Genomic DNA, 25,039 nt, shown 5'->3' on the forward strand with positions numbered 1-25,039 from the left:
AGTCGCAAGTGACATATTCTAATTGCCTTTGTCCGTCATGCATAATGTGTTGTGGTCTGTAAACAATTTACATTTACATCTTCTTCACAGAAACACCTAAACTAATTTCATTGAAATTTTGCTGAAACCTTCCCTGGTCAGAGGTCAACAAACTTGTGGTTTATATGGTCCACACACCCAAGGGGACTTAGGGGCAGGGCCAAAAGGGGTCATATTGAATGAAAATTCAAAACTCTTCTCAAGACCTGAATAAGGTAGAATCAAATACTCATCATAGATGAAAGGGTCTTAAGGTGCTTTACCAAAACTGTGAATTTCTTTACCCAAGGGTCTCATATTTGCCCCTGGGGAGGGGGTAAACTTTACTATAGTTTATATAGGGAAATCACATTTTTGACTATCATTTATCCAATTTCTATTGGAATTCATTCTAATTTGGTTTGAATTAGTAGGTTGGGATTGGCCCTGACTGACCCCCTTGGTTGATTGGCAGGGCCAAAAAGGGTCAAATTAATTGAATTATTTCATTACCCTTAAGATTATTTATAATCAAATATTTAATGGATTCTCCAACTTAAATGAAGTGTTGCTCTCATGATGTGTTGGGTAATTTCTACCGTTTAAGATGCAGGTTAGTGTCCAATAAATTATAGTTGTATTTCAGGTGAAGGTTTGTATGTCAGGTGAGTGCATGTGTTTCAAATATACATGTACCCCTGAGAGCATTTTAAGTGTCAGTGTTTCAATTAAAGACTTCTGCTTCTGGTCAGTGTTGGTGTTTCAGATTGGAGCTTATCTTGCCAGTGCTTGTGTTTCAGATGAGGACTTGTGTGTCTGGTCAGTGCTTGTGTTTAAGATGAGAGCTTTTGTGTCTGGTCAGTGCTTGTGTTTAAGATGAGAGCTTGAGTGTCTGGTCAGTGCTTGTGTTTCAGATGAGAGCTTGTGTGTCTGCTTGGTGTTTCAGGCGAGGGCTCATGTGTCTCGTAGGTGCTGGTGCTTCAAATGAGGCCTTGTGTGTCTGGCCAGTGCTGGTGTTTCAGATGAGATGAGGGGCCTGTCTGACCAGTGCTTATGTTTCAGATGAGAGCTTGTGTGTCTGACCAGTGCTTATGTTTCAGATGAAGGCTTGTGAGTCTGGTTGGTGTTGATTAAAATGCAAGTTAGTGTTGAAAACATTGAAGTTGTATTTCAGGTGAAGGTTTGTATGTACATGTAGATCTGAGGGTATTTAAAGTGTCAATTTTTCAGTTAAAGGTTTGTGTGTCTGGTCAGTGTTGGTGTTTGAGATGAGGGCTTGTCTGGCCAATGCAGGTGTTTCAAATGAGGACTTGTGTGTCTGGCTGGTGTTGGTATTTTAGATGAGGGCTTGTGTGTCTGGCTGGTGTTGGTGTTTCAGATGAGGGCTTGTGTGTCTGCTTGGTGTTTCAGGCGAGGGCTCATGTGTCTCGTCGGTGCTGGTGCTTCAAATGAGGCCTTGTGTGTCTGGCCAGTGCTGGTGTTTCAGATGAGATGAGGGCTTGTCTGGCCAATGCTGGTGTTTCAAATGAGGACTTGTGTGTCTGGCCGGTGTTGGTGTTTCCGATGAGAGCTTGTGTGTCTGACCAGTGCTGGTGTTACAAATGAGAGCTTTTGTGTCTTGTTCAAAAGATGGAGATTTATGTGTCTGGTCAGTGTTAGTGTTTCAGATAAAAGCTTACACAGTTCATGGCTAGTTTCTTGTATTTTGAGTCAGATATTGTATAATGAAGTGTATTTATGTCAGCTCTTTCAGTACAGAATATTTGTTAGCGATTTTGTTTATCGGAAAAATACTTCAGATGTTGCTCAATGATTATTCCAAGTATGGTGTTAATAATTAAATTATTGTTATTAAGAAAACTACACACACAATCACCAAAGAGAAAAAGGTTGCAAAGAAATTTCTGTTTTCAATAGAATCTTTGTACATATCTTACGTTTACTTTCGAACGACATATTTTGTGTTGTATGCTTTGAAAAGAAAATGTGCACCAGGGCCTTTCCTTATCAATCCAACATGCATACCAAAGATCATTTGGTTACAGATCAAGTTCATTTTTATCACACCATGATTAAAAATTTGTTATGAAATTTTAAAGGTGAAATTAGTTGAATTGAAAAAGAATAAAACTGACCAATAATCACAGTACTGTGATAAGGCCAGAGGTGAAAGTCACATTTTGTATCTCTGAACCGGTAATTAATTTCTTCGGCAGTGGTAGTCGTACGTGATCCAGCAAGTTTAATGCCAAATGTCAAGGTCACAAATTTAAAGGCAATGCCAAAAGGTAAACGTGTGTGTCTCTCAGTTAGTCAATATTTTGTTTTGACATTATAAAGTAAAACTGTTTAGATTTTTACAAGATGCTAATTGACGAATGACCTAGGTCATCAGGTCAAAGATAGCGGCAATCTTGGATTTCTACCCTAAATGGAAGACAGGTTATGGGATGTATCAGGCAGCCATACGGGGTGTCCTTATGGCACATGTCCCTGTTGTTGTTCCCTATGTATTTGTTACATTGAATGACAACATGTAGATATAGCCGGTTTTCATCACTGTAGGGCTCTTTCGTTATTCTTCCTTTCAATGACTAGTTTTGTACAAAGAAGAACTATGAAGAGTTATGAATTGAATAAATTAAGCAGAACAAACTGATAGTGGAAATAGCCATGTTGTTGACTTTATTAATACATAGAGCTAGGTATTAAGGTTTGAGATGGATGGAACTGTTACTGCACCTGATTTTATAATGAAGAATTAAATGAAATAGAGAGGATCCTCATTGTCATTGTTAGGTGACAGTATGTGATATATTCAAAAGGGCTCGTTCCTATTTATCAGTAAAAATAACATTTGAGCCCAAGATATCACGTTTGTTATTACCGATCAATAGAAACGATCACGAGCTCCTACATGTATGCTGTAATGAGGGAAACAGACGAATTTCCCAAAATGTTGTTGTTTAATTGTTACGACATGCAGAGAGTGTATGTGATTGAAGGTTAGTGTTACATGCCTGGATATGTAATAAACTTTATCGTTGTGTTGACGATATTAAGATTATCACTTTGTTTTCTTGCTTTATATTATTATATTTCAATGTTCTGAACTGACAGATATTTGATTATCTCCAGACACCATCCACTAGCGGATTCAGGGGGGGGGGGGGGGGGGGGGGGGTCCCCTTTTTCGGATGAGGAAAAATTATTTTTATCCCCTCACGACGAAAGTCGGGGAGGGGATATAGCGTTCCGTTCGTACGTACGTACGTTCACTTTTTGTCAGCGCTCTTGCGACTTCCTTTTTGAACGGATCCTGACCAAACTTCATATATGGGTCTAGCATGGGAATACCTCGAACGAGTTCGTGTTTCAGGGTGCCAAGGTCAAGGTTAAGGTCACCGTTACTATTTATAGAAAATCTTTGTCAGCACTTTTGTGACTTATTTCTGAACGGATCCTGACCAAACTTCATATATGGGTCCAGCATGGGAATACCTCGAACGAGTTCTTGTTTTAGGGCGCCAATGTCAAGGCCAATGTCACCGTTACTATTAATAGAAGAATTTACGCAGTAGACCCTCACCAATACTGCAAATCACTTGTATTTTCCTAATTACTTTATTTCATGATCTGGTGTCTCCTCATTTATTCGTGAGTATTTAAATTAGCGAATGACGAGACTATCATGCATTGTACTATAGCAATACTATTATTTGCGAGGTATATAATTTCGCGATTAAGTCTACTTGCGTATTCACGCGAAAATAAATCTCTCACGACAGTAGTATATTTGACACCTATAGTCTTCATGTGACTATATTGCATTCTTTATTTTTCCTGAATGGGACTCCATCCAAGAAAATAATCATGTACTATGCCAATTAAACCTTCTGAACAAAGGAAAATGCTTATATGTGCATTGAGATACACACATAATTATAATAACTATCAGGAAATGAAGTTGCTAGTGTGATGCGTAACCAGATACAGTTGAATGCATAACAATGTATACCATATTTATCTGGCAATGAGCCCATGCCTAATGATAAGCCCATCCATGTCTATTGCAGTTCAGTGCAAATGACAACTGATGTTATTTCAATGTCCTGCAATAACCCCAACCCCTATTTTGCGTCAGAGTTCATGTGTTAGCACGCGAAATAGGGGTTTGTATCGTTTGCGATGCCTTGTTAGCTTTAAAACGCCTATGCCAAACCCCCCACCCCCACCCTCAATCATTTCATATTCCGAAATTTTGGCCCCAAGACTCCTCGCCAAAAAAATCGCATTACCACTATATTACAGGACCCGCACCTTTTCAAATTCCTGGATCCGCGCCTGCCATCGTTTGGTTCCGTTTGATAAAGGTTTAGCTGAAAATGATACTATTCTTGAACAATTAACACTTCAGGTCGCTTCCGAGTCGTGATAGCAACGACATAAAAACTTTCTTATGAAGCAGCTGGTGATCGGTATGGCTAGTACTGTTTACAGGAAATCAGGTGTAATTACATATACCATACTAAATATCGTCAGCTGCACACTGTCACACAAAAAAACGAAAATAATACATAAGTATTCCCTATATCCCGAAACGTAAGATATGAAGCAGTGTACCCCTACAATATCCCGGATATCAAGGTGCTCCCGATTGTGTACCTATTTATGAAATGCATAGATATTGTTATGAATCAAAATGGACTCTGGAAGGCGCGAATGAAAACAGTGGCATTATGAACGGAGAGTTTCTTTATGGGTGGCTGCGGCATTCACAGCTGTGTAATTTCTGTGATTTAAACCTAACTTACATATGTATTTCGAATATGGAATCGACTATGGTATGTTGCTACAGAGAAAAAGAAAATGCATTATTGTTAAATGTACACCTGTTAAATGTACATCGTTACACCTGTATGTTTTTGATATATGTTATTATGAAATTAAATTATAAGAACCACTAGAAGTGCTTGTCAGATTCACGTCACGTAGTCACTCGAGCGATATGTTTCTATGCTTGGTATAAGTTAAAGCTGACGAAGGAAGACAACTTTATGGCTCGTGCCCTTACCAGGCCTCGAACTCACGATCTATGGTACCGAATCGCCTAGCCAGAAATACCCGCAGCTTATACCGCTGCGCCACATCGGCGTTCTTAAAAATAACGTTTCAATGGCGCAGCGATGATCGGCCCCATATCCTGACATGATCATAGTGGAAGTCGTCTATTAGAAGACATGATTACATGGATCGCAATGTATACACATTATGAATATACTGGTGTATGTTACTCGAATAAAGACGTTTATCATTTCAAACACGACCCGTCTGGTAAAGCATTACTACACCGGTTTTGACTGCTCACATAGAAACCACACGGATTATTTTCTTCTGTTTTGAAAAAGGTATATATCCTCCCTGCTGAGAGCTACTTATAAGGAACCCAGAAACATTACGATACATTACACTTTTATACATTGGAGTGCAAAGTTAATATATATATATTAGAGGGAATCGCTAAGTGTATACAAATTAATGCTCTTTCATTTTGTAAAAGAGGTGGTCTGTATGATTGTTTTGTTTGTTTGAAGAAAAAGCGTAGAAAGGCAGAGCAGTGAGATTAAGATACCAAGTGATGCAATGAGCGTAGAAGATCTATTTTGGTCTCTCCAATGTCGGCTAAATAGAAGACGGAAGAAACCCCATATATAAAAAATAATTCAGGGCCCGCATTTAGTCGCCTCCCATGACATGCAGTGAGACACAGCAAGTGTATTCTTTCCCTGCTCCTATACGGGCATGGTCTGCCCTTGATCTATGACTTTTGAATAGTATTGAATAGGCCTTTCAAATGTGAAAGTGCTTGCTTCCAAATGTATTTGTACACGAATGCCCCCTTCTGGGAAATCTTGGAATCTTGTCATTAAGCTAAAGGAATTATAATTATTGGGCTTATTTAGTAAGCATTTTATTTTTTCCGTATTTTTCCGCATGTGTTAGAAGTCATCACAGCGACCCCGTGTAACGGCTGTTAGGAATAAACTCGAATAGTCTACAACATCTGTTGGTCGTGACGTTCGACTTCGCTTTCTTTATAGTCCCCAACACTGAAACCGTCAGGAACGTGTAGTTCATTGTGTTTCAGAGGTACATCAACAAGCGCTTTTACTGTCGTTTGGATATAAGTTAAGAAATACAGCTCTGTATAAGGACGGAAGGAGAAAGGTTTGAGACGACGGGGAAGCGTTTCGCCGTCACAGATGTTTAAGGGTTTCGAGTGGTATTTGTGATGGAAATCTTGTAAGACTTCTTGCCAGCATTGAAAATACGGTATACGTTTCGCGAAGAAATTTTCAGATGCCTTGTAATTGGCGCCATTTTTCAATAAGTTTTTGACACCATCGCTCCGCTCTCCAGTTTGATCCAGCACACATTTTTCTGCAACATAATAACGCAGGGTGTTATTTTGGACATCACCTGATTTGGCCATCACTCGATTTGGACATCACCTGATTTGGCCATCACTCGATTTGGACATCACCTGATTTGGCCATCACTCGATTTGGACATCACTCGATTTGGACATCACCTGATTTGGCCATGGGCCTCACCTGATTTAGCCATCTCTCGGTTTGACCATCACTCGAGTTGTCCATCACCTGATTTGGCCATCACCCGATTTGACCATCACCCGGTTGTGGTCATTATGAAACATGATTGGGAAAATTTTGAACACACTTACAGGTATTGACTCAGAATGCATCCAACGACACTGCAACATACACACGATATTAAATGGGAAAACAACATAGAATCAATGTGGAGTTTGAGAAATTCAGGAATGTTGCTGTAGGTTTGATTATGCTGTCAAGACCATCTGATGCCTGTATGATAGCTGGCTAAGGTGGCTCTGAAATAACTTGTTAAATATTGCATGTTAAGGCATGACACCAGAATCACGAATGATTCATTTTCGCTCTATAGTAGTTAATTCTCAATTTGTTTTTTATAGCTACTGATATCTTGTTTGTCGTTGATAAAAAAACAATCCTTTCAGATTACGGGTGGTAGATACTTCAGATTACAGGTGGTAGATACTGCAGACAAAATCCTTTCGGATTACAGGTGGTAGATACTGCAGACGAAATCCTTTCAGATAACAGGTGGTAGATACTGCAGACAAACTCCTTTCAGATAACAGGTGGTAGATACTGCAGACAAAATCCTTTCGGATTACAGGTGGTAGATACTGTAGACAAAACCCTTTCAGATAACAGGTGGTAGATACTGCAGACAAAATCCTTTCGGATTACAGGTGGTAGATACTGCAGACGAAATCCTTTCAGATTACAGGTGGTAGATACTGCAGACGAAATCCTTTCAGATTACAGGTGGTAGATACTTCAGACAAAATCCTTTCAGATTACAGGTGGTAGATACTGTAGACAAAACCCTTTCAGATAACAGGTGGTAGATACTGCAGACAAATTCCTTTCAGATTACAGGTGGTAGATACTGCAGACAAAATCCTTTCAGATAACAGGTGGTAGATACTGCAGACAAAATCCTTTCAGATTACAGGTGGTAGATACTTCAGACAAAATCCTTTCAGATAACAGGTGGTAGATACTGCAGACAAAACCCTTTCAGATAACAGGTGGTAGATACTGCAGACAAAATCCTTTCAGATTACAGGTGGTAGATACTTCAGACAAAATCCTTTCAGATAACAGGTGGTAGATACTGCAGACAAAACCCTTTCAGATTACAGGTGGTAGATACTGCAGACAAAATCCTTTCGGATTACAGGTGGTAGATACTGCAGACGAAATCCTTTCAGATTACAGGTGGTAGATACTTCAGACAAAATCCTTTCAGATTACAGGTGGTAGATACTGTAGACAAAATCCTTTCAGATTACAGGCGGTAGATACTGCAGACAAAATCCTTTCTGGTTACAGGCGGTAGATACTGCAGACAAAATCCTTTCTGATTACAGGTGAGAGATACTTCAGATTACAGGTGATAGATACTTCAGATTACAGGTGGTAGATACTGCTGAAGGATTTTGTTATCCCCGAGGTTTACCGTAACATTTTTGCCACGTCTTAATCGATATGAACAGTGACACGGTTTATACACATGTACTTAAAGTTCTCTTGAAATAAAATATTGAAAAATGTGGAATTTATCGAAATTATCGGTCTTTTAAAGATCCCCCATCCTTACTTAGGTACCTCTTTTGGTCTTTGATGGGTTTGGTCGCCTTCTATAATCATTTAGCACCACTGACGAGTCCTTGAATAATGAAACAGGTGTACATGTATGACACATTTTAATTGCTTTATTCTTTGCTAGATATAACTCTCCATTGGTTTTGAAATGGGCTAATGTCTCGTTTATCTTTAACACAAACATTAGAGCTTGCAGGTAGTATATATGTTGCAGGTGGATTTTTACGTCTCCGAGGTTTATTGTAACCTGTCCCATTTTAGTTTATTTGAATTGTGACACGGTTCATAATATACACATTATTTTGTCTTAAAATCTTTTGAAGCCACGTGTTAGACGCAGTAACTACTGTATTTTTCGCCGTGCGGGGAGGGGGATCTAATTGCCTTCAAATTGTATGTTTGAAAAAGATTCATGATTCCACTTGAAAGACTAAATACGGGACAAAACAATAATTAACATAAATATCCTACTGTGTTTAATAGTTTATAAGAATATTTTCTTGACATGTATCAACAAAAGTGTCGAAATACATTTGTAAAGACATAGTTTGTAACTGACGTAAGTAAGACTTTGTATTCACACTTTTGTCACGTTTGGAAATGTTTACGAAATAGGGGAACGTGATATTGTTTATTTAGTGTTTTAAACAAAGAAATAAGGTAACATACCTTATTCTTCTTGGTCCCATCAACAGAGTAGATATCGTTTCATCTGTTAGTTTGTTTCCGTGTCTTTGTAAGTGGATTATATCAGAGGCGTTTATCAGCTTATGTCAAACAAAAAGAGATATTCTATACTAGTAGATAGAACGTTATAGTAAACAACATGAGGATTTATGTACTCTGACAAATATTTCCATTTTTTTTGGACCATGTGCGACCACGGCGCGATCCTTTTACATATATATGGCCCATTTCTGTATGGTAATATATCAGTTAAATGATGTCCGTATACACGTCCAGAGTTTATGACTTGTAGAAGGAAGTTTTTGTAGATTTTTTGATTGATATGCCGCTGGTTGTCATCATACATATGGCGACAAAATCAAACGGAAAGCTCCAAAAGATGTTTAGCATTTTAAATGACTGCAAGTCCTGAACGCCTGAAAGGATTTTGAAATTTGGTCTGGGCCATCGTTGGACAAATGAGATCTAATGTTGTATAAAAGGAGCCGTGGCTCCCTATGGGTCAGAGGGATGTGGCCAAATAGGGGAAATTGAGGTAAATCTTTGTAAGTTTCCTTCAACTAATGATTTCACTATATGTTATTACCAGTGACTCCATCGCTTTAATCGCTCCTTTGAAGTTCAAATGAAGTGAAATTTATATCAAATTAATGTCTGAAGATTTCGCTACCTGAAAAATCATATTATTGGATAGGTTTTATAGCATATAAGAGCCTACCCGTACTTGAAAGACAGTAACCCTGATATTTACGATGGATTGGGGAAATCCGCCTGGGGAATTCCCGCCTTTTTACACCTAGAACCATACGTCATTCTATTTTTTTTATTATAATATAATCAAGGACCCATTTCATATTTATTTACTCAGGACACAGCTACAAACTAAAGAAACACATTTTCTTCTGGGACTTGATTCGGGTGTAAGAGAAGCTGATTGGCTGAATTAGTTATGCGAGACCTTAAATCGCTACTAGTCATGAACGACTGAATCGGTTTTAATGGAATTTGGTCTGGAGCATAATCGAGAAAAGGAAATATAATGTTGTATGGATAGAGGGTTTGGTTCCCTTGATCCGGATTGGCGGGATCCTAATAGGGGTAATAAATGTTAATCTTTTAAATCGCTACTAGTCCTGAACGACTGAATGGTATGGTCTTGGATCAGTATAGGGCAAGGCGATATTATTTTAAATACATGAGGTTGGTTCCAATGGGCCAGAGAGTTGGGTCCTATTAGAGGAAAAATTCATATTCTTTAACATCCATCCTCCTTACGAATGCTAGGATTTGGTCCACATTTGGTTTCAGCCATTGTTTTCAGAGGCAGCTCAAAAAGTAGGGAAACATTTGTAATTTGACCTTAATGAGAGTATTATGCCAGGAATGTTGAAAGATGCAGGCAATCTGGGCCTCTTGCTCAGAAGAAGTATTAAAAGATAAATGCAGGAGAAACATATACAAATAATTAACAGAAGACCAAAATGCATATCTGTTCGTGGGTCATTTCACCGTTAAAATGTACGAAGAAATTTGAAACAATACTATCAAGCCTCAAAACAGTCCCCATGGTCATCATTTTGAACGTCCAATCATGCTCAAAGAATCGTCTTTTAACTAAACCGAATTGCTGTAATTTCATAAGACTTTAAAGGTGTATTCTAATATGACTGTTACGTTGGCTATCTTGGATTTCAGACAGACCCGTTGAATAATTGCATCTCAGTGATTGCAAAATCGCGTATAAAATGTCCACCATGACTTCAACAACCGGCATAATTATCTCCGGACCATAACTGGCATGTTTCAGCAAGGGTTTGGCCGCATTAAAGAAATTAGCCACTGGACTGCAAGATAAGCAACTCGTGACCAGAGACCAGAGCTAAAATATCTAAGATTAATGCAGAGCGCATGACGACAGACGAAACATGATTAATGTTGATATCATACATTGTATTAAAGTGTTAGATATAAATTAAACGAAGTCTAACTTCCTGTTTCAAGTACCCATATTTTATATACATTTTGTAGATGTGTGTACATGAGTGACAGACAGGTGTCGGTCCACTGAGTTACCTGTACATATCTCTAAATGTTCAGCAGGTTTGCGTCACAATCTATTTAAAGCAAATGGAAATATCCGATTTAATTCCGAGGTCAACTGGACTAAACAGACGCGTGTGTCCATAACAAAGAGAACACACGTCAATTCCAGACAGACACAGTTTGGTTAACCGCGACATAGACAAGTCAGCTAAGCAGAGTTCGAAGGATTTAATTACGGACCAGGTAACGTTAATGTTATAAACTTATAAAATGTGTATAGTGATTGCTTAGTTATCCTAATATCCAAAGTCGTGATAAGGTAGGTTGTTAGTTGAAATGTGCTTATTGTGTAGTTTTGCACTAAAATATATTGGTATTTATTTACCTGTGATAATGTATACTTCGACATCAATCTGTATGAAATTCGGCAAGTATTGGCTTGGTATCTAAACATCGGCCAAGGCCGGTGTTTTCCTTTCCAATATAAGGGGACAGGACGGTATGCCATTCTAACACGTCCAGTATGACCTTACCCAAACAAAATCCTTATAACACCGATACGTGTGTACTGGTCGGGGGTACCAGATTAATAGCTTTGATAGGGATTGGATGGCTAGAAAAGTATCATATGTAGGCGACAGTTGACAATATGTAAGTGTTATCAGTATGCTGACGACGCAATCACTCGCCATTAAATTAGAACTCAAGGGAATTTATAAAAATATAAGTGACATTTTATTATTGGAGGGACATAACATCTGTTGTGGAAATGAATTACAATGGCGATGTCATACCCTATATGACAGCGCCATTGTAATACATTCCATCATGCCTGAATCGAAGTCTCTGCACCAAACAGGAATAGCGTTGAGTGTAATCTTACTGTCTCTATATATTAATAAAATCATATTTAAAAGCGCCATCTCGTGTCTGTCCTAGACACAATTTTATTACCATCAGTTCTAAAGACTGCTCTTAACATAATCTCAGAGCCCGTACATTGTATTGGCAAATTGGTAATGTGATTTTCAACTTCTGGTATATTTTTACACACCGAGGTAAGTTTCTCTAGCCTTATCCTTTAAAGTAAAATTATAGTGGTATCGTAAGCATTATTTCATTTATACGAGTATTAGAATTAACTAATATGTTTAATATTAAGGATAATTAAGAATGCTTAAATGTACTTGTATATGTGTATTGCCACATTTCTGTGTACATGTTAATGTTTATACTAATTAATCTTTGTAAACTAGTAGCTGTAATTGTATTACAGTGTGATAAGTATACAACTGTGTGTTCTTTCTACAATCGATTTACACCTGTTATTATGATATTATGCATTCTAACGCTGTTAATGATCCTAATTACCTAATATAAAACCAACTTAAATGTTTAACTACTGCAAGTCAGTTGCTAGGTATATACACTATGTAAAGTGCAAAGTACTAACCACAGAAATGCGGATATGATATAATTCAGCCAATTAATAACACACCACTTAATACTAACAATATCATCAATAAATCTGGGACAAAGTTTTATATTGACGTACTGTAAACTTACTGTTGATACATTGTTATGTTTCATAAAATGGGTATGAAGTCACGTGATTATATATGTCCATCTCAAAGTAGCAATATGCTGTCATCTCTTACGAAAACAAATGTCAGCAACCGTTCCATTATACAAGGTTAAGACACATGATAGAAAGATAATCTTGTATACCTAGTACAGCACACAATTTTATCATGTGTATATGATCTATATATCAGGAAATACAGCCCGTAGCATGTGATCCTATTTGTATTCAAGCTTATCAGATCGTCTATTGTAGCATATATGTGTGTATTTGCGTGCATTACAATAATAGTTAAATCTTTTCGGGCAGAACGTAAGACTTGTACCTGCTGTTTACTTTACGTTGTACGATCTAGAGAGGCGACTCTATTTTGAATATTATCTTTTCTCTTCTATGAAGTTGCAACTCCTATAATTAGCACTCAGCCTTTTTTGGGAGATGGACGACTGCTTCGCCCTTTGTTAGTAACTTGTGACCGCCGAGGTGTCCTACTGAACGTCCTCAGTAGTGTGCTTCAGTGAGATTGCACTATAAAGTCGATATAAGATTCACGCTATCGCAGGGAGACAAACACAGAAATACCGCAGCCTCCTAAAACATTTCGCGCACATTTGAGGCCAGGACTAAACGAAACCAGTAGTTAGATACATCCAATGGTGTACATATCCTTAATGGCACGCCACGTGAATAAGGAACAACGCATTTCATGTATTCACCAGTGACTTGAGATAATTATGCTAATATTGTCATTACCGACATCATGGTTTTCCTTTTGACAGGACTTCACGTTTTTGTAATGTCATCATTCATTGGAACACTATGTACGAGTGTAACTCAAGATGCACAGTCGTGTTATCTGATGTACATTTTGTCACGCGACTAGATACATACCTGTATTATGACTTGTGTAAGTGACAGTTTTACCGATATTTGAAGTGTTTTTGTCATTGTATGAACAAAGGCAAGACATGAATCATTTATAACTACTCTCAGTGTGAATTGGCCAAGGGCCATTCTAATTATTTTAAGTAGTATATTTTCTGACAGACCTGTAAGATCGACGCCATGATAAATGACTCTGTACACCTTAAATTCTTCAATAAACTAACATATTTCTATACCAAGCCGTTTAACATGGGAATTAAATACACACACAAATTTATATCATTTCATATATGTACCCAAGTCAATTTTTATTTACATTCCGTGCACTTAGCGGAGCTATATTATCATATATACTTGTACGTTATAACACCACTATAAATAATAAAATAAATACCAATATGTGTCAGACATTACACCAGTAGTCTACATATTAATGTGGGTGATTCATTCCATTTGAAGAAATTAAGTGACACGTACCACTTTAATATGTTTCTAGAGCAATGCAACAAAACAATATATCAACTTGTGGTTAAAGCTGTACTTATAATTACTAATCGAGGAAATATACGTGGCATCATCGATCCTAGAGGTAAGACTAGGAGTTTCTAGGTCTGCTTCAACAAAGACACCTAGCCATTTAACTCCTCATCAAGTGTTAGACATTCTGAAGTGATAAAACATGTAGAGAATAGTACTTTATGTAGTCTTCATCAAGTGGCTTATTTTGAATAAAAATATATTGTTGTTATTTGTCCGCCTAGAGACGGGAGTAATTGTGATATTTTGGTAAACCCCTTGACCTCTGGTCAAAATAAACATGTAATACTTTATACAGGAGGACGCAGAGGTAATGTTACTATCAAGAAATAGATATCAATTCGAAATAGTTATATATTCCATATATATCAAAGATCATCGACTGACGTAGAAAGTTCTTGATAACAATTTTGATCTAAGGTTACAATGGAGGTGACAATTCCTAAATACCCTCGTAATGAAAGGAAACGATAAGGTTCATGTAATATAAAAAAATCAGCCTCATATAAAATCAAATCTGTCAAGAGACGGGAACGTATTCACATTCGTATTGAATTGAAAAGAGGAATATTTATATAACCTTACATTTGGTCTCAAATGCCCGATATGAAATACTATATATATTTGAATACCTTTTAATGCAAACTAACAGCTGGTTGGTATTTCTTGCTACCACTATCCTCAGTATTATTTCATCCGAGCGTGGTATTCATAATATCGGCTAAAATATATAGTTCGTGTCTATTTCTTGTGTAGAAAAGTCACACATTGAAGAAAGTGAAGGCTCTCGAATGAGGTGATATATTTTATATATCCCTATTTGTAAGTAAACCATTAAATCCCTATGAGTATATAAAATTAAATATGCAATAAAGTATCATAATTGTACACCAGGCCTCAAGTTTCTGCCCTGCTGAACAGAAATAAGGACGGGGAATACATTGATAACCTAAATGTTCAATTCCTTTTATTGTAAATTAGTTTTCTTAATTCACCTTAAAAAGAAATACGCAATGTTTCATTGCATCAGATATTTTTATTTTATTTTATTTATATCTTTATTACATTACTGTGCTGTATATTAATCTCCTGATCATACCACGTACATTGTAAGCCTGGCGCGCGGTGAAGTATATTTATTTAGTATGGATTATAAACACTGAAAATTTCCAATGGGGCGTTCTTAGTTTGAACAGGTGACATTTATTATCAGACTTTCAATCCATTAGCCACGTGAGATTATTCAGTGGACTTAAGGACCTAGTTGACCGGCTATCTTCTACTTTGAAGCGTTTCAAAGTTGAAGGAGTTCCGATATCATGTACCAAATGGATTTATCCGAGGTAAAAATATTACTACATGCTGATTCATATCTTCCATAGCCATACAACTGCTATCTATTAAAATAACTTAAATATCTCTGAAAAGAAAATGAAAACAGCTACTAGATAAGAACCATATTTCTTAATTAACACTTTTGTTCTAGATGTTTTGAAATTAATTAATTAATTAGGATGAGGAAATTGAAAAAGTGCCTAATTGAACTGTTGCTATAATGTATGCCCTTTGGCTTGTTAGTTATTCCTGTTTGTTCGGTGTCCGTAAAATTGTATTAACATGTGCTACTGTAATATTTTCGTGTACGGCTTGTCATAACTGTTTTAAGGCTCATCTATATAGCAGAATAAAGTTGAATTTTAAACACGAATATATATCTAACAAGAAATATATTTAAAAAAGATAAACGGCATAGTTTTAATGGTGGTGGTTATAATGTAATACTGCTGGTGAAATGAATTAACGAACTAATGTGTTTCAGCATGGATAACAAAATTAGATCGGTTTGAATCATTTTTGGTGATAATAAGAATGCATTCGAATCAGGAATATAATTTTTAATAATGTGTCATTTGAATAGATACATCCACTTATTCAGCTTGCATTCAATCTTACTTTGTTTCGTCTTTAACTGCATATCTGCATTTTGCATTGACCGCTACATTGACCAATCACATTCTTCATCTTGACCAGTAACGCCACCTGTCGCGTCATATCCGGGGCCAAAAGAAAATTATACGGCTATGCCGAAAAAATTGCACAAAATAGTCATGTAATATACCAAAATGTTTGTTTTGACATGTAGTTTCTTCAATCACCAATAATTTGCTGTAGATGCTATCAGTTTCTAGAGTTAGATGTATCATTGGATAATTCTAAGTCACACAAATAACCAAATTGAAAAAAAATTAGCTAAGCTGTTATGCTCACAAGTATCTATAACACAGGGTAGGAACATTTGTTTGACCCGATTTGACTTTATGTACGTATCAACACTTACTTTCTTTTGACCTCAAAATGCAAATGGCGGCTGTTAATGATATTACACAAATACTGGTCCTTCTTATTATGATCAGATGTCTTAAAAGTATCATATAAGAGCATCTTTATTGATTGAAATGTCTCCCTTTATGCAGTATTTGTGTAATATTATTCACAGCCGCCATTTGCATGTCCAGGTCAAAATATAAACAGTGTTTATACATATCAAAAAGTCCAATCTGGTCAAACCAATGCTCCTATTTTGTGCTTTAGACACTTGTGAGCAAAACTTTATCTTGATAGGGGGCGTACTGATGATTTCGTTTTCTTGATTTGTTTGCTAAGAGGGTTATCATGTTGATTTTGTTTGCATGGATGTCTTGTATCCTTACCTTTTTGTAGCCATAGCTGGTATAGTTAATGCCTATATGATTTTGTAGGGTTTGCTAGGGTTTGTATTCTTTGCTAGGAAGCGTGTTTCGTTTTAGATCATTTGTTTCGAGCGTTATTATATTAGTTTAGATTGGTAGTACGATTGATATTGTTTACTTGAAACGGTGGAACAGTTTATTCCATTACAGTTTGTTTGATTGGAGGGTAGGCAGTTTACGTGTTTGACTGGAGGGTAGCGCAGTTCATTTTGTTTGTTTGGAGGGCAGCGTTTTTTGGTGTTTTTTTTTAGAAATTATATAATAGCGTAGATCAGGGTATATATAGATAGTGGAAAAGTCGGTCACCTGACCAAATTATCATAGCTCTTTTTATTTATAGAAACTTACATACAACGATCAAATATATATTAGTCATAGCATTCTTAAACACGCATCTTTTATGTTAACTTGTATGGCACACAAAGTTTTCTAAATTCATTTTATTAGCTCACCTGTTCCGAAGGACCAAGGTGAGCTTATGCCATACCGTGGCGTCCGTCGTCCGTCTCGGGCGCGGTCAAAAGGGGTCAATATTTGGATAATTGATATTAATTACTTCTTCTCTGAAACCGAACAATGGATATCGCTCATGTTTGTCTGGTAGCATCACTATTTGGTGGGGATTCAAAATTGTACAAATGATGGGGCTGACCCCAGGGGCCTGAGGGGCGGGGCCAAATGTGGTCAATCGGGCTATATTGCTATAAACGTCTTCTTCTCTGAAACCTAGCAATGGATATCACTAATATTTCCATGATAGCATCACTATAGGGATAGTATTCAAAACTGTACAAATGGTGGGGGCCTAACCCCCTAGGGGCCAGAGGGGCGGGACCAAAAGGGGTCAATATAGTTGTATTGAAATAAATGACTTCTTCTCTGAAACTGAGCAATGGATATAACTCATATTTTCATGATAGCATGACTATGTGGATAGTATTAAAAATTGTGCAAATGGTGGGGACCTAACCCCCAGGGGACCAGAGGGGTGGGACCAAAAGGGGTTAATTTGTCTATTGATATAAACGACTTCTAAAACCAAGCAGTTGATATTGGTCATTTTTGCCTGGTAGCATCACTATGAAAATAAATGGGGATTCAAAATTGTCCAAATAGCTGGGCTGACCCGGGGCCAAAAGAGGTCCATTTTGCAATATTGATATTTAAAACGTCTTTTTCTCTGGAACTAAGCAATGCATGACATTGATATTTCAGTGGTAACATCCCTAGGTAGCTGGGATTCAAATTTATACAAATGATGGGGCTGACCCCCCAAGGGGCCTGAGGGGTTGGGCAAAAGGGAGCAATTTGGCTGTATTGCGAAAAACTACCTCTTTTTTTTTTAGAAACCGTTGAGATCCCCAACCCATAACCATATATAGAATTGCTGGACATCAAGAGATTAACAATAGTTTGTTATAAAAAATCAGCCATGGGGTCTTTCCCCACCCCGAAAGACTAAGTTTCTTTATTATATCTTTGAAACCATTGCGATCCCCATCCCATAACTATATATAGCATTGTTGGACATCAAGAGATAAACAAAATAATGATGGAAAAACAGCCCAGGGATCTTTCCCCACCCCTAGAGACTCAGTTTCTTTGTTATATGTTTAAAACTGTTGAGATTCCCACCACATAATCATATATTGCATTGCTAGGCATCAAGAGATAAACACTATCCTGTAATAAAAAAAAACCTTGGGTCTTTCCCCACCCCTGAAAACTTAGTTACTTTGTTATATCTTTGAAACCATTGAGATCCCCACCCCATAACCATATATAGCATTGTTGGGTATCAAGAGATAAACACAATAATGATGAAAAATAGGCCCCTGGGGTCTTTCCCTACCCCTACGGACTCAGTTTCTTTGTTATATGTTTAAAACCATTAAGATTCCCACCCTAAAACCATACATAGCATTATTGGGCATCAAGAGATACACAAAATAATAACGGAAAAATAAGCCCTGGGGTTTTTCCTCACCCGTACGGACTCAGTTTTTTGTTATATTTTAAAACCATTGAGAATGCCTCCCCATAACCATATATAGCATTGCTAGGTATCAAGAGATACACAATATCGTGTAATAAAAATAAGCCCTGGGGTCTTTCCCCACTCCTAAAGACTTTGTTTTTCCTTTGTTATATCTTTGAAACCATTGAGATCCCCACTCCATAACAATATATAGCATTGTTAGACATCAACAAATAGAGTTGTTAATAAATTGAACATTATTTTGAAGTTTGATCAAATAAACCAGGTGAGCGATACAGCCCCTCTGGGCCTCTTGATTTGCCGTTTTGCTTCCTAGGTTTAGTATATCAATATAATCATGGTGCTTGCAATATCACAATGTATGCGTCCGAAAATATATGATTGACAAAGAGCAAATACAGGTGTAATAACTAATTTATTTATACAGGTAACACATGATGTAGTTAATTTATTACAGGAAATACCGATATCTCACATTACACATACTTAATACCTGTATCGAAAGCAAGTGTCGATAAATCGGGTTTATCAATAAACCATCCGACACGTCTTGCTATCTTGTGACTTCTGTTTGGGTGGATGTTGTGTTGACATTTCTATATATAATCCTTATATCAGTAGATATAACACTAATCAGGTTGTTGAAATGTAGCATTGGTGTTTCGGTTATACATGTATGTATTGCTCTTGTACTTAGTTCTTATTGATTTCATTAGTTATATCATGTCAATTACGACACTTTGAAGGAATATTTTCTTGTATGGAACTAATGTTGTTCTTGTTATTTATTTGTGTATCTATTTATTCATTTATTTATTGTATCAGTGACTGATTTTATTTCCACCCATGTAGTATTATCGTTATCGTGTATACGATGTGTGTCTCACTTGTATTTGCATTTAATGTATTCTCGATAGTTTAAACACATATCTAGTACTTTTATAATAATATCGTATTGCTATTATTAATTGAAAGATATTCCTTGTAAATTATTAATAACTTTGTATGGTAGAATACTTATCTAATATTTGTATATAATTATTACATAATTGGTCACCGAGTTTGTTTTCTATTTCTCTATAGATACAAGACCATCATTTCTGTCAACTACGAAGAAAGTTTGAACATCCTGTAGATACGAAACTGTGTATAACTGTCTCTGCTAGTTTAGATGTCTGCTGATTGTTATGAAAAACCCACTTACAGGTTTTTCATTTGCAACATTTCTAGACAAATGTTGGAGGAAAACAAGTTAGGCAGATTTCTTCATTTATAAACCAACTATTTCATCTTATTAAATGTACATGGTTGAAAAACAATGTCACTTAAACGTTTACTGTGCGGTGTACATAAGGAAGACGTAGACTCAGAACAAAAATGCGTACCTGTCAAAAGAGAAAAAAGAAAGCATAAGAAGAAAAATAAGAGTAGAGGAGCGAAAAACAAGTCAAAACAACGGGAGGATTCGGTGAATACACCAAATGCTGAAACAGAAGACCAATTGATAGATCTAATTCCTGATTCAGGTCTAAGGGAACGTTTTCGGATTTTACAAAATGAGAGAATTCAGGAAGAGAAGGAAAGGCAATGCAGGGATTTGCAATTGAGGAAAGAATTAGAAGAAGTTCAGCAAACAAATTATAAATTGAAAATAGAGGTACAGCACCTACAGAAAGATTTGGATGATAAAGATAAATACATCAAACGGCTTAAAGAAACCCTACAGGATTGTAGCGAGGAAAGCGAGTCTACTAAAAAGGATTTACAAGCAACCAGAGATGAACTCAATCGCTTGGAATTAATGGTATGTATTGTACACTTTGCTTTTGTACATAATATGATATTTTTTTTACCCGTGTTCATTCATTTACTCCTCCAACTACAGTATTGCAGAAATATAACTGTTTGTTATATGTTCACTTTTATGTAGTGCTCCTTATAATGTATATTAACAAAACATCTTAACAAAACAGTGTAGTTTAATTCAATAATCTTGCGTAATGTTATGCATATGACTCCACTCCACCGAAAAAGAAAACTTTCAACAACTTTAATGAATTACTCGCCTAAAATAATCGATAAATGAAGTCAGTTAAGGAGTACCCTGAACTCCCATTGCTTTGATGAAAACTTTATATCCCTTTCAGGTAAGCAGTCTTCAAAACAAACCCTATGTGTCACCATGCCAGGACGATTCCAAACATAGCAAGCTAGTAGAAGCACTTGGAACACTCGTTGTTCAACTTCCAAAACAACAGATAGAAACGAATCCCACGCTCTCTCAAGGATCCAAAGACGCTATACAAGAAGTCAAAAACGCAATGCGCTTGGCTGAAAATTTCATTGGTAGGTATATCCAAGTTTATTGTAACGAAAATTAAGCAATATGATAATATGAAAATATCATTTATCATACATTTTTGCATTTAAATAATGTTGTGATTATGTTTTACAATAATAAAAAAAAAACCGTAATACAGTGTATATAGTATAACGTTTCATAAATAAATATAAGAAAACGTAGTATTGACCTTTGAAATCAATTCCTTGCATGAATAAAGGGCCTAGGTGGCAAGAATTCGCCCGTGAGATAAATCTACCAGGGGAAATCATAGAGAACAACGAGCTGTCGACTGATCAACGTAAGACAGAGATCTACTGGAGAATTATGTCGGAATGGCAGAAAAGAGAGGACGTGACAGTCACAAAAATCGCAACAATCTGTCAACAACTTGGTATCAATATCTATTCAGGTAAATAAATAAACATAAAAAGATTATTAAGATAAAGCTATATTGTAAATGTAGTCATAATTCTTATTCTTAAAGAGATGAAAATATCAACAAACTTAAGATTTACACTTTATAACAGTGTATATCAATGTAATTAATCAAAACGACGTCATGCTTTTAAACTATGACAGTAATAACGAAACCATGATTTTAACGAGTAATATATATGCCGAAATTCATACTACAATCTTTATAAAGAATGGTCATTTTGTGATCTTAATCCATCACATAACCTAATCCATATATCTTAACCCATCATTCTGCCATGCTCCCTTTTTTCAAAGAGGCCATTTTCCAACGTAACTCGAAACGGTGTATGTACATTAATGTTTTATCAGTTAACAAAATGTATGAGCATCCCAAAGTCCTAGCAAACAAAGGACAAAGACGTCCCGTGCTTCGATAACACATGATCGGATCTTAATATACATACATTGTAAATTAACGTGTATTAAATATGATTACGTTACAGATAAGCCCATGTCCAACAAGCACAAACGTCTATTGGAGAAGAACCGCGAGAAGATCCTTGGGGACATCTTTCCTAAACACACGCTATACCACATGCTTAAATATTTGCAAATACCGGCCAGTCTTCGGGAATATGTGACGTCATCGGAGAAAAGACCTGATATGGCGGAAAAACTATTGGATATGCTACCCGTTCTAGGGGACGAGGCTTTTCTGGTGTTCTATCTTGCATTGCATAATACTGGACAGCAGCACATAGCAGATCTACTGATGGGTAAGATATGCCCCTACCAAAATAAGTCTATTTAACACGTTCCTCTTCTTGATTATTGTGAACTGAACATTAAGAGCATTTGTAATCAACAATTACAACAATTGCGAAAAAACTTATATTAATCACGTTTGTTGACTCGGTTGAAACCGCGTGAGGGGTTTTAGTACGGAAGGAAACCGGAGTATCTGGGAAAAACTAACTTGGTCGGGCTCGTGACCCCATACTTTTTCAAGTCCGATCGGGTAATCTAAATCAGACTACCTAGGTGAAAGACAAAGGTGATACCACCGTACCACTCGATCAACCGAAAAAGAACATTTGAGATATTATTACATTATGTTAGGTTTTCCAACCTGAACGATATGATTGTTGTTTTATTTTTTTGTTTACAGAACACCCGATGCCCGAAGAACATAAACTTGTCCTACGCAAGTTTGAAAACACTGTGGTTAGATATAGGTAAGACGTAATAAATATCTGTGAGCATTATCATATCATGATACTGCATTAATTTATTTGTAAACATATTGATATTATTACAATGTTACAAGCATACCAATTTTATACTGTAACACAGAATTATTATAAATGTGTATTACTACATATATTTAATACTTTAATATTATAAATATGTTACACTGTAATACGTGATATCATACACATAGCATGGTACACTGTGATATTAATTAATAACCAACATTCCCTGAAGTGTATTGCCTAAGCATTATTTGGATACAAAATAAAATATATCTTTTCTACAGTGAGTCTCACCGTGTGGTGTCAAACCTGGTTAAGTACCTACCTGGGTGTATCAAGCGCTTCCTACTGGAACCCAACATCACTAGGAACGAAAAAATGAAGCGCCTGTTGGAAACACTGCCTTGTCTTGGACATAACGCTTTGGACATCCTCATAAATGCCCTAGATGTTGCTGGATGTAAACAGGTTTCCTCTATCCTCAAAGGTAGGGATACAAACAGCCCCAGACTAGTGCAATATCACTAAGGGTTTTAAACATTTTTTTTTAATTCCGAACCATGTAAGATAGGATAGATGATATACGATCGTATCACTTGTAAAATATTTTGAGTTCGGTGAACATTTTACTGGTCACAATTTTCCTAGAACTTTGAAAGTTGCTTGTGCTTGTAAGGATCAATGCAATTCATAATTGATTTTATTATATAATCAGATGTGTTATTGTAATATCTAATGGACATACATATAATTTACCCTACCTAAGTAAACAGACAAATGTGTACTTTAAAATTAAAAAAATGAATTAGATTTAATTTTTGATGTATAAATACAATGTATATATACTGTGTTATAAACCTTACCTAAGTATACAGTTAAATGCATACTTAAATTAAATTGAAATTGAAATCATAAATTAGATCTAATATGTCGTGAATTCACATATTATAAACCAAACCTACGTATATAGCAGTTGTATTTGAGATAACTTACTACTTCCTTCATTCTTTATGATAGACAAATCTGGAGAACTGCATAAGCTGATGAAAAAAGAAGTGTCCACTCAGATATCGCCAGAAGACGTGAACGTCCTGGCCCAAGAACCCAAAGCCCCTCTTACAGGCCATCGACGGTCCGCCAAATCCAGAGACAGGTCCGATTCTCCTGACACAAGCGACCAAAATGAGGATGAAGGACTTCTCTGGCAAGACGATTACTACGCTCATGAAATGCAGACAAAGGCGATGGAGGCAAATGCGGCCATGTTTGACATCAGTATTGAGGAGCGGGTAAATATGGACTACATATGTCCAAAACCGATTGAGATTCTCAACCACATGGACAGATTTCAGGTACGGTACAGGCCATACGGGGCCGGAATAGAATGGGCTTAAAGTGGACAAACGGACACTATTTTACCGTGTCAGCTACTTAAATACACTGTGAATTGGTTTCATTAGCCAAAATAGCATGATTGAGACAGACCAGTCGATTATAATGCTCGAAGGTGTTTTGCTTTGTTTTTGTTTTGTTTTGATTTGTTTGGTTTTTTTTGGGGGGGGGGGGGGGGGGGGGGGGGGTAATTAATGTCCTTTCTATAAGCTTTTAAAGTATATTGTCAGCGGGAACAAAACGTTCTGTTGATGTGCTATAGTAACGTGTTAAATTCGAAGCAGTAACAATAAATTGTCGATTTGTTATCAAGTTGTTCAAATTCCGTTTTGGCTGTTACACTGTAAGCGTGCATATTTTAGCTGTAATCTTATTTCAGTGTAAGCTTATTTTAGCGGTAATCTTATTTCAGTGTAACCTTATTTTAGCGGTAATCTTATTTCAGTGTAACCTTATTTAAGCGGTAATCTTATTTCAGTGTAACCTTATTTAAGCGGTAATCTTATTTCAGTGTAACCTTATTTAAGCGCTTTTTGCTCTGAAAACGTGTTTAATTGTAACTGGGATTTTCAGTTGGCGTAGATCCCTTTCTACAGCAAAATGAGGAATTGCAAATTACATATCCTTTTTACTTCGATAATCTGATTAATTATGAGTTCGTGTGCAGTAATCCTCAAAAACGTCCAAACGGTCGCCTCCTCACAACGAAAACAGGTGTTGTACATGTAACGTTTATTCATTACTAAAAAATTGTCTTCCAGCATAGATATTTCTGATGATATTAACTAGATAAGGACATTTGTAGTAGATATTTTACGTTACTTTAAAAATATTCCATTGAAAGTTGAAATAAAACTGACAAACAAATTTCAATGTATCAAGAATATGGATTTCG

At 36.5% G+C, this 25,039-nt stretch overlaps 1 protein-coding gene across 2 annotated transcripts; it reads left to right on the top strand.

Moving 5' to 3' along the window:
• The first annotated feature begins 11,046 nt into the window (after positions 1 to 11,046).
• LOC117329172 lies at positions 11,047 to 24,308 on the top strand. Of its 2 annotated transcripts, XM_033886929.1 has the most exons (9): positions 11,048 to 11,228; positions 19,822 to 20,102; positions 20,154 to 20,542; positions 20,886 to 21,084; positions 21,300 to 21,491; positions 22,003 to 22,275; positions 22,668 to 22,734; positions 23,037 to 23,239; positions 23,770 to 24,308. In XM_033886929.1, the coding sequence occupies exons 2-9, from the start codon at positions 20,057 to 20,059 to the stop codon at positions 24,144 to 24,146; spliced, it is 1,746 nt and encodes a 581-aa protein (XP_033742820.1). In that variant the 5' UTR covers positions 11,048 to 11,228; positions 19,822 to 20,056; the 3' UTR covers positions 24,147 to 24,308. The 2 variants fall into 2 exon arrangements, with proteins under 2 accessions (XP_033742818.1, XP_033742820.1); XM_033886927.1 differs by having other exon boundaries at positions 11,047 to 11,228; positions 19,822 to 20,542.
• The last annotated feature ends 731 nt before the right edge of the window (positions 24,309 to 25,039 follow it).

The sequence above is a fragment of the Pecten maximus genome, chromosome 6, assembly GCF_902652985.1.
Source record: "Pecten maximus chromosome 6, xPecMax1.1, whole genome shotgun sequence".
Classification (NCBI taxonomy): Eukaryota; Metazoa; Mollusca; class Bivalvia; order Pectinida; family Pectinidae; genus Pecten; species Pecten maximus.

Coding starts and splice junctions, on each gene's coding strand:
- LOC117329172 (XM_033886927.1), top strand. CDS start 20,057: ATGTCACTTAAACGTTTACTGTGCGGTGTACATAAGGAAGACGTAGAC. Junction 20,543..20,885: donor TCAATCGCTTGGAATTAATG/GTATGTATTGTA, acceptor TATCCCTTTCAG/GTAAGCAGTCTTCAAAACAA. Junction 22,735..23,036: donor AACACTGTGGTTAGATATAG/GTAAGACGTAAT, acceptor TCTTTTCTACAG/TGAGTCTCACCGTGTGGTGT.